Genomic DNA, 10,558 nt, shown 5'->3' with positions numbered 1-10,558 from the left:
ATAAAATGTACCTTTATGAAACATTAAAAAGTTGTTGCCTAATTTAAACTTACTTATATATTAAAGGTTTTAAACGATAGGTTATAATTTCTTACAATTATATATTTCATTATGTCATGAATATGTATTTACTTGTACAGCAGCCATATGAAAGGTGATTATGTGGGTGTGGGATGGCAGGAAGTTAAAGTCTGTGTATGAGTAGTGAGGGTGAGAACAAACAAATGGAAGGGGGCAGAGGGAGGAGGCCAAAGCGAGGGGAGGTAGGTTGAAAGGGGAGGGAAGAAGGCAGACACCCACGGCGGAGCGGTAGGAGGACTATCCCATGCCAGGACTTGTGGCGGCTGCAGCGGTAGCCTGGACTAGAGGAAGTGTTTTGGAGGCATAGGAGAAATAGCAGCAGCAGCTTTTCCCTTTTTTTTCAGGATACGAGCAAGATTTTATTTTATTACCAGCAGTGACAGAAAGGAGCCCCTGGGTCCAAGCAAACTCCGAATAGCCACAGAGCGCATTCCAGCAGAGGAAAATGAGCCTCCCAGCCCGCAGTAAGCCTGTTTGACGGCTGAGGGCTCTTTGAGACTCCGGACTTTATCATATTCCTTTTCTTTCTACAGCTTAAACTTGCTTAAAAAAGGAGGAAAAGAAGACTCACCCCGAAAAAAAACAAGTCGTTGCTTTCACTTTAAAAAGGTAAGGCATGTTACCCGAAACAGTTCGCCAGAAGAAGACGAGTTTTAACTGGGGCTGGTCAGCGCTTTAAAAAGCGGGATGAGACTTCCACTCTGTGGAGAACTTTTCAACAGTCACACTGCAGTGAGGTCGTCCACAGAGTAAAACAGGGCAATGCTTTGTATTTACTTTGGCTAGAAACAGGGTGTGCGTGTGTGCGCGCTCTGGTGTAAAAATTCTGAAAACAGGCAAGCGAGTCATTCATTCTGATCAGATTTTTTTAATGTCTTTATTTTTACATCATGTTTTTAAATAGAACCATTTAAATGCCTTTTACTGAAACTTCCTAAAGTCAGGCTTAGTAGTCTTTTTAGCTTTTAAACGTTTACCCCAGTGGATTGTATTCTGCAATAGCTATAATTTGGGGTTCCTTGCTGTTGTGGGCTATGGTCTGCTGAAGACCTTTTATAATGTGAAACATATGGGACTATGGAGGACTTGCGTCCAGTAGTCCAGAAAGCTTCAACAGAGATAGGGCCTACCTTTCTGTTTGGGGTGTTGTACTCGTGAACAGGTATTCGAGAGACATGACTGATTAAGAAAGTTTGTCTTTTTTCTCTCTGTCTGTCTTTTGAGCTAGAGCTGCTGCATGGTATGTGCAGCCTTAAGGCTATGATTCTCAGGCAGCCATTGTTGATGACATGCACAAGTGTCCTTACATGATAGCAGGTACAGAGTCTACGTCTTCCTGCGTTTACACCCTCTTGCAACTAGTTTGTGAGTTGTTGTGAGCATTTTACAGGCTGAACTCTTCCAAGATTTGGTTTAATTTAGAGTTGCATGACTAATATCTAACCCTCCAGGCGAAAAGAAATGAGTCAGAAACACAAAGAGTTATTATTATTATTTTGCATGACTGGTAACAGGAGGCACTTAGAAAGGGCTGGCAGAGCAACACATGAATGGGGATCCCGATAGTGTAGTTTGGACAGGTGGGTTGGCAGAGGGTTGGGACTATGTACTGTAAGCAGAACACTGTGATCCCAGCAGGAGACAGAGCAGTGGGGCATTTCATTTTGTCACAGCACCACTCTTTGTACATGTGCAAGTCATTAAACAGAGAGGAGACCTGGAGTATGAAAGCAATAAAGTGGCAAAAATTGTTTTAAAGAAAAAGAGAGGGTGGCGGGGATAGAAAAAGGGAGAGTGCTAACGTAATCCATTCTGGAGCACATTCCACGCTGACCCTGGGATTGAAAATGGTAATTAGGGACTGCTTTAGGAGCCTTCTGGGTGCACAGATTTGCTCAGAGCCAGGGCTGTCATTTTTATTTCCTTCAAAATGCCTCGTGAAAATGTGAGACAAATACATGCTAGAGTTCCAGAGTTACAAAATAAACGTACTAAAAATACTCCGCATCCACGTCTGTGGCTTTTTTCAATAGTTCTCAGGGCTTGTTTATTTCAGTCCTTCAGCAGTGAATGGGTGTCAAAGCCACAGCATAAACATACAGAGCCCCTGACAGGAAAAGGCCAGAACAAACTGTGGCCTTGTCCTTCTCTGGGCTCTTAAAGCCTGTCATGTCTCTGTGAGCATGTTATTCCACAGCATGGTGCCACACTCACGCCAAGTATGAATACATGGCGGTTTTCGAATGGTGAAGCTGATGGTATCAGAGTTATTAGAAGGCTGTTAGATGTAATCGCTAAATATTATCAGGAGACTCCAGCCACACGACAGAGGGAGAAAAAAACAAATGGGTTCTGCTTGCTGGAGAGGGCAAAGAAAGAATTAAAGCTAAATGCAGTGTAGGAAAACATTTTTGTCCGGCAGCAGCCTGCAGCCAGACTTCCTGAAGCATTTATGGCACTTTAGGTGTTACTCAGGTTTGCAGACAACAGCTTCAAAGGCTGTTAATCTTTCCAAATTCTCCCAAAGAGACAGCAGTGTTATGCATGTGTACCTGCTTTTTCCATAGGTATTTAATAGAGGACTTCTGCGTGCTGGGAAGTTTTGAGGTTTATCACATCAACTTTGGCTGAGGCAGCGCTCACTCTGTACCAGATAAAGCAAGCTTGATGATTTTTTTTTTTTTCATTTCAGTCCCATCATTTCAGTTTAATTGACCTGTGAAAATATTCGAGTTGTCTCAGAAATGGAGGTTGTTGCCGCAGCATGTCAATCACAGGACTGAAGTTTGAGCCAACAGAACCAATTTGGGAGTGTGAATGGGGGAAGGGTTGCCCTGATTGCTTTCATATGTGCGCTGTTTTTTTTTTTTTTTTTGTTTCGCTCCGTCTCATCTTGTTTCTTAGTGATTTGCAAGCTATCCGCTTGATTATGCATTGGGGAATTTAGTTAGGTAATACCGATTTGTTTTGGATTCTAATAATGGCTTGTAATGGAAATGTGTCATATTTTCAATAGGCTTTTACAAGCAAGAAAATAATGCATTGATTAGTTCAGAAAATCGCATATCCTGCACAAATTTTAAAGCTTAGGGTTTATTTGTCATTGTAGCAGTGATGTTTTCAGAAAAAAAAAAAATGCAGCATTCACCCTAAACTTGAAAATTACATTTTTCTTTCTTTAATCTCAACAAGCCTATTTCTTCTGCTAGTTTGTGCACATATTACGTTACATATTAAATTCACTAATGGAAAATCCAGTTAGGGATACTGTAGACAGCTTAATCACAAAGTTGCACATAAATCAGTTTAGTTGCCGAGGCTCTGCAGAGTCTTATTATTTGTGAGTGACAAGTATGTAAAGTTTTTGCCAACTCTTGTTATCACAATAGACTTTAAAATAAACAGCCATGAGGTCATTGCTCACATGATCAGGCTGTCATTTAACCCACAGGGCTTGCCCATGTCTGGATACAAAGACGGTCCTCATTGGTTTTTATGCCCTATTCCACGATGCCGCTTCTTTTATCTCATGGTTCACCTGCTCGTGCAGAGTGGAAGATTCCATGTGATGGCCAGGTGACGGGTGTGGCCCATTAAAGAGGCCTTCATCCCAGCACGCTTCACCGTACACTCCTCAACATTTCATTACTCATAAAGGAACGTTTGATTAATTCAATTTCAGCAAGGTTCCAGGTAAGAAAGGCATTTGGAATGAGTCGTAAGTGATGGTCATGCGTGTGTGAACGTGGCTGACAGCAGCAATGCAGCCTAATCAAGCACCTACCTGCAAGGGTTGGAGCTTGGGGAGCCAGACACACCCTAATCCCCCAACATCCTGACCTTAGTAAACCTGTTGCAGCTTGTTCACCGTAAAACCTGGCAACCTCGAATCTCTCTCCGTCTCCCGCACTCCTCTACCAGCCTTGCTCTCACAGTGCCATGGGTGGGCTCTGGATTTGAGTTCCTTGGTACTGCTTATTCTGTCTTTGTGAGCTAATGCTGTGCCTCAAACCAGGAACAAAAGCAGTCAGTGCAAATTAAAGACCAATTATCTTTAGTGCGTGCTGGGGCAAGCTGCTCTCGGTGGACTGAGTGAAGGGTGGGAGAATTGAGAGGAAAATGCCGATTACTGCAGTGCCGCTACACATGAATGTTTCATATGAAAAATCGAATACTACTTAGAAGTTCTGTCACGTGTTATGTCATTTTTAGATACTGGCTACATTTGCACATCTTTAGAGATCCGCCCATTTGAACTGGGTGGAAACCTTTCCTTTTTCACTCTGTTTAGTCTTATTCAATTTGGTGGTATAATTAAAAATTTATTAGTTTTTTGTTGGAAAATGTGCAGATTTTTTTTTTTTTTTAACTTTTGAACAAAGCCAGACTAAAGCTTCATTTTTTTTACTTTATGAACTTAAAAGCTATGTCTCTAAAGAAGAAGGGAACACGTTAGAGTTATGCTTTAAAATACAATTATACTGCTTCTTGCAGAAAATTGAGCCAGTATCATTCTTTGGTTAAGTTGATACCTCTTCCACACAGTTAGCACAGTACTTTGACACTTTCAAAATATTACGGGGCCTTCTTCCCATTGCCATGCCCTTGACGCAGAGCCTAAGTCCTGGCCTTTCTGTTCATTAATTTCCCATTAGTCAACAGTTTTTCCTTAAAGTCACTAGGGAAATAAACTAACCCGGTCATTAGCTTCAACGACCTGAGGACCTGAGCGCCTCCTCCAACAACACACACACTCACAAAAACACAGCACAGTCCCTACCAGTGATGACCTCTTCACATGGCCTCTTTCATTCCGCTCTGAGGGTTCATTTAAGCCATGGCTACACTGTCCCTGATTTATGGCTCCCTCACTGTGCCCGTTCAAAGTGATGGGCTGTAGCCTGCAGTCGTCTCAGAGTTAATTAATGGACGCATTCTCGACAGGATCGTTTAATCACAACAAACAACTGGGTTCAGTCAAGAAGAGCGATGATGATATCTTTGGCAGCTTTAGCAATGTGCTTCTGTTTTTGTGAGTGTGCTTGTGAAAAATTGAATATAAGATTCAGATTCTGTTGAACAATAGTCTCTTACAAATGCAAGACAGGAGTATAAATCATTTCTTAACCCGGGATTTGGTTTCATTTACAGACAGTTTTCTGTTTATAAAATTTAACATAACACAGTTTTCCAAAAAGAAAAAAAATCTAGATCTCAAATCTTAGTTAATTAACTCTTCACTGATAGGAAATTAAATTGAAAGACAGATCAGTACTGGCTTTAATTTAAAATGTAAGAGCACATGAAGAACGAAAGAAACAAAGCTTAAGAATTGAAGACTTTAATTAATCAAAAACGTAATTTTTGGAACGATTTTACTCCCTTTTAATTTGAAAATTTCTTGTCACAAGCAGGAGACAGAATTCCGTAACCAAGCTGGATTTAGGTTTTCCACACTAACTTATGACTATGAGGTCAATTGGCAACAACTTGCTACTCTCTCGCTGCTGAGCTGTACAAAGTGACAAAGAGGCCGTACTAAGATACCGAGATAAGAGAGCAAGAGAAGAGTCTGTGGGATGTGTTGAGTAGCAGTGGGAGACTGGCTCTTCCTAGACCACCATAGCAGGAAGTTCATGGCCATGAGGTCACAGGGACACGCCGTCACTCAGGGATTTACAGAAACTGGTTTCAACCGGAGTTCTTTGAAAGTTTTCTTTGTCTTTGTCATTGTTGCTGTGGATCACTGACTGCGGTTCCTAGATTGCTCATGTCCAGTCTTCTCCTGTGTGTCTTTTTGCAGTCCAGAGAAGTTAATTATCTGTCGTGCTCAAAAGGTTAAAAAGACTGCGATATGTTGTATTGTCTAAGAGAGTATACTGTAGTATCTGTGGCACACACTGCTGACCGTTGCTGTGTAAACACAGTATGCTGTGTCATACAATCTGGCATTGAAGTCACTCCCTAAAGTTATCTATGAGAACATGTACACAATGACACAAGCTGAGGACTTTGAGCGTCAAATATTGACCTGAGTCACCTGCAGTGCTGTGAGACTGAAAGGCTTTTTCCTCCTGTGTCTCTGCTTGGATATTTTTTAACAGGAAAGCCAAAGATTCATAATGGAGGAGGGATATGAACTCGACCTTACGTATATCACAGAGCGTATCATAGCTGTGTCCTTCCCCCGGGGGTGCTCCGAGGAGATCTACTCACACAACCTGAAGGATGTCACGCGTATGCTCAAGTCAAAGCATGCAGACAATTACCTGGTCAGTGCCGGTCCATTTGCTGCTTTCCCCTGGAAAGTGCTGTAACTGTGTTGAAAGTGTTGAAAGGTGGTGGGCTTTGATGTAATGTTGACTTGATCCCAGAGTGATTTCATGCATTTGTAAGAACTCTTGTTAAGGAAGAATGCAGAAATCTTAGAGACAACATTTTAAGACTTGTGCTTTGTTGTGTTATGTTTTCTTTAGATCATAAACCTGTCAGAGAAAAGACAAGATCTCTCTAGAATGAACCCAAAGGTAAGGCATCTGGCATTTACTTCAAATAGCGCAACTGTACACCTCTGTCAGTCTACTTGATTAACTCAGGCTAGTGAGCTAATGTGAGCAAGATATTATTGATTTGTAAAGCATAGGGACAGAGGATGATGAGTGTGTATGTGTGTGTCTAATGGTGTTGTTTTTAGACCCTGGATACAGGTTGGCCTGACCTGCATGCTCCACCTTTGGATAAGATCTGCACCATTTGTAAGGCCATGGAGAGCTGGCTCAATGCTGATCCGCTACATGTGGCTGTTATACACTGCAGGGTGAGCACCTACAGAACCTTTATACAAATATAATATTGTAAAACATAGAACAGTTTAAGACTAAGTGTGATTCGATCAGGTTCGGTTAACATCTACTGAACTGTCTGTCATGAGAATGTGGTTTTACATGTTTGCTGAATCTGGGTAAGTGCAAACCAGTGAAACAAGAAAGGAAAAACACACAATAAGCAGAAAACAGTTATGTGAAATAAACAATGTGGTTCTGCAGTGTGGTGCAAAAGTCACAAGGCACCTGTTCATTTTAATGTTTTGCTATGGGAAACAGTGATTTATTGGAATATGTGCAAAAATGCTTGGAAATACAATATATAGACAAACAAATAAACAAAAAACAGAGTTTGTGCAGTTCTTACAAACTTGAATGTCAGCAAGTTGCTACGACCACCTTTATTCTTTGACACAGCCAGAATTCGATTGGGGAAGATTTCTTCTAATTTCTATTACTGGTCCTCAGGAATAGTTCTACAGGCATCTTGAAGGACATTCAAAGTTCATTTTTGGATGTTCTTAATCAAGATGATCCCAAACTGTTTCAGTAATATTGAGGTCGGGGTTCTGGGGAAGTGACTCCATGACTGATAGTGTTCCATGTTGTATTTTTCTATCCAGGTATGCTTTTACTGCATTTACAGTGCGATAAAGCATAATCAGATGCTTTCCAGATGGTATTAGATAATTGATCAAAATCTGATGAATCAAAATCTGATGGTATTTTTCTGCAGTCATAATTTCATCAATTTTGGTAAGATCCCCAACACTATTGGCTGAAATAGAGCCTCATACCCTGAAAATACCTCCGCCGTGCCTCATAGATTGCTGTAAACACTCACTCCACAGCAGTTTGGTCACCTCCGTACAACAGATGAAACTAAAAATCTCAAATTTGCCCCTCATTTTCTGTTAGGTTGTTGTGTAATTTGGCACACCTCAGCCTTTTTTCTCTGTTTGCCTTAATTAAGAAGGGCTTCTTGACTGCCACCTTTCATCCACAGAGACCATTTCTGATGAGGATTTGACAAACAATAGATGGATCAGCTTTCCAAAGAGCTTATAGCTCTTTGGAAAGTTTCTTATATGTGTAAACACTATTAATGTATATATAACTGTGTTATCCCTGGCAGTATCTAAAGATAAAGATCTTTGCTAAGTTGTCTGATATGTGTAGACACTACACTGGTTCACCCCTTAAGTTGGTACATTTTTACACTTGAATGATTCTTAGGTCAGTGTTAAATGGGTTGGCAAACAACCAAAAAAACATTCATCTGAAAATAGCTAAGTACACGGACTGGATGACTGGACTGAAAATGAATAAGCAGCAAATAGCCAAAGGAAAGCTTGAAAGACCTCCAGAAAGCCTGGAGAAATGTTGCTCAAGACTACCTTAAAACATTTTATCTTAAAAATAACATTTAATCTTTACAAAAAAAAGTCTGGCTCAGTGGAAGCAAAATATAAAAGAAATGAGAGGTGACTCATGACTTTTGGACAATACTGTTCGTTTGGCTGGAACTTGTGTTTATGAAGACTGTGGGGGGCCTTTTGGCTTTGGTTTCATTTTTAGTAAGACTGCTGCGTGTGTAGTGAATCATCTCCTGTTTTTTTTTTTTTTTTGTTGTTGTTTTGTGTGGGGTTTTTTTTAGGGTGGCAAGGGTCGAATTGGCGTTGTCATCTCATCGTTTGTGCATTTCACTGACGTGTCAGCCAGGTAACCAACACACTTCTCATGTTTTGTTACTATAAATGATGTTTTTTCTTTTTGCTCTGAAGTCATGGCTCATCATGCTATGTGCGACCGCTCACTTCTGGTGGTGAAGCAGTATGAACAACAAACCACAGCAGTTCACGAAGACTCGATATGTTGTGTTTTTGTAGACGATAAGCAATGTCAAACCAACCACCAGTGGTTTATTCACCTCCTTTAATTTCGGGTTAAGGTGAATCAGAAAGTGAGTCAAAAGAAAAGTCACTTCTCTCCGATTCAAAGAAAAGCCACACAATTTAAGCAATGAATCACCCCGTATTGAATTGCGTGAATCAACTTAGAAACATGTTAGTTACTTAAATGCCTTCTAGCCACAGTGTCAGTTTCAATGTATTTTTTTATCATGAAGAAAACGGATTATAATTTTCTGACCAAGCAAGCAAATTCGGAAGTGCCGAAGGTTTAAGTAAGGGCTGATATTGACACGACCTGCTGATATGGCATTGCGTAGATTCTTTCTGCACACAGCAGACAGTGTGGCATGGCCATATATTGGCTCTTAATTCAGACAGTTTGTGCATTTCTTAGCACTTTTCTTTCCCACTTCCCACTGAGGAATACCATTGCAGTAAGGTGAATGTGAAAGACAGGGGGCAAAAGAGAGGTAGAGAAAGAGACAGGAAAACACAATGGGACAGATTTACAAAGGAATAGATTCCAGGGTGGGGGGGAGGAGATGAACGAGATGGCCGATGACAGTAACAGAGCTTTGGTGAAAGGGCTCCAGAGCCTGTTGGTTTTAGGTCTGTCTGAATAGCCAAGCTGCGCACACACTCTGGCCTCTCTGTGTCCTCCTCTCCCCCTCTGTGTTTACTTAAAGCTGGCATTCCCTTCCTCTCTGTTGGAATCCTCTGTTTCTCTGGTTACTTTCCCTCTTGTCTATGCATGTATGCATGCGTGTGTGTGTGTGTGTGTGTGTGTGTCTCTGTGTATGTATGCATTGCCTTAATTGGATGTTACAGTCCACACTATTCAATTATAGAGGAGAGTAATCTTTCTCTTGAGTCATAATTACCTAAAGCGTTTTACGCGTCTCTCTCTTTCTGTCAAAGTGCTGACCAGGCGTTGGACCGCTTCGCCATGAGGAAATACTACGATGATAAGGTCTCAGCTCTGATGACACCTTCACAGAAGCGGTAAGACCCAAAACATAAGCACGCCCTTCTGTTTGGTAATAGAGCTCTAGCAGTGTGTTTGGCTCCTCATTGACCCACCTCTCCATCCAAACAATCAGATCCCAGACCCAGCTGATACCATACAATTCATTCAGTCCCCATGCTGTTTGTTTACTTTTTGAGCTGACAGCTAGTCATTGTTTATCATTTTAATAGGATCCCATGGTAACCTGATGTAATCGTAAACCTACATATCTCGCTCGCACTCATGGCTCTTGGGCAAAACTGGTTTATCATTTCTGTCTAGTCTCTTTGCTTATCAGTGATAAACAGTAATGATGACAGTTACTGTTTTCTAGAGATGCTAGACAGCAGATTCTGATTTATTTCAACAGAGTCGTGTTGGCCGTTTTCTTTCCCCCCCCCCCTCACATATTTAGCATAAGCAAAGCTGATGTGCCATTCTCACCTTGCAAAAAAAGCAAATAAGCCTGTTTTTCCAAAATGCTGAAGTGCTGTCAGGTTTGGAAAAAATATCTTAGCAATATCACTTTACCTGTGAAAAATACATCTTTTTTTACAGAAAGGTCTGTAATAGAATCAGGGGTATTTACTAGGCAAGGTCAATGTAATGAAAAGATATTATCAAGTTGCATTATGGGTGTTGAATGAGCCAACATTTGGAGACTGACTGTAGTGGCTAAACGACAGGATATCTTGGCTTCAATGAACAATGACATTGTTCTTTTTATATCTCAC

At 41.0% G+C, this 10,558-nt stretch overlaps 1 protein-coding gene across 1 annotated transcript in view; it reads left to right on the top strand.

Moving 5' to 3' along the window:
* Nucleotides 1–549: 549 nt before the first annotated feature.
* The window catches only part of LOC113010056 (tensin-3), a 31,954-nt gene continuing 21,945 nt past the window's right edge, over nucleotides 550–10,558 (top strand). The window contains exons 1-6 of the mRNA XM_026148864.1: nucleotides 550–690; nucleotides 6,186–6,353; nucleotides 6,558–6,608; nucleotides 6,776–6,898; nucleotides 8,563–8,627; nucleotides 9,737–9,820. Of these exons, the coding sequence (XP_026004649.1) occupies nucleotides 6,204–6,353; nucleotides 6,558–6,608; nucleotides 6,776–6,898; nucleotides 8,563–8,627; nucleotides 9,737–9,820 (473 nt within the window). The 5' untranslated portion in view covers nucleotides 550–690; nucleotides 6,186–6,203. The remainder of the gene's footprint in view (nucleotides 691–6,185; nucleotides 6,354–6,557; nucleotides 6,609–6,775; nucleotides 6,899–8,562; nucleotides 8,628–9,736; nucleotides 9,821–10,558) is intronic.

This window comes from Astatotilapia calliptera, chromosome 18, assembly GCF_900246225.1.
Source record: "Astatotilapia calliptera chromosome 18, fAstCal1.2, whole genome shotgun sequence".
Taxonomy (NCBI): Eukaryota; Metazoa; Chordata; class Actinopteri; order Cichliformes; family Cichlidae; genus Astatotilapia; species Astatotilapia calliptera.
The sequence above is the reverse complement of the archived record's forward strand: the minus strand, read 5'-3'. Positions and strand labels throughout refer to the sequence as shown.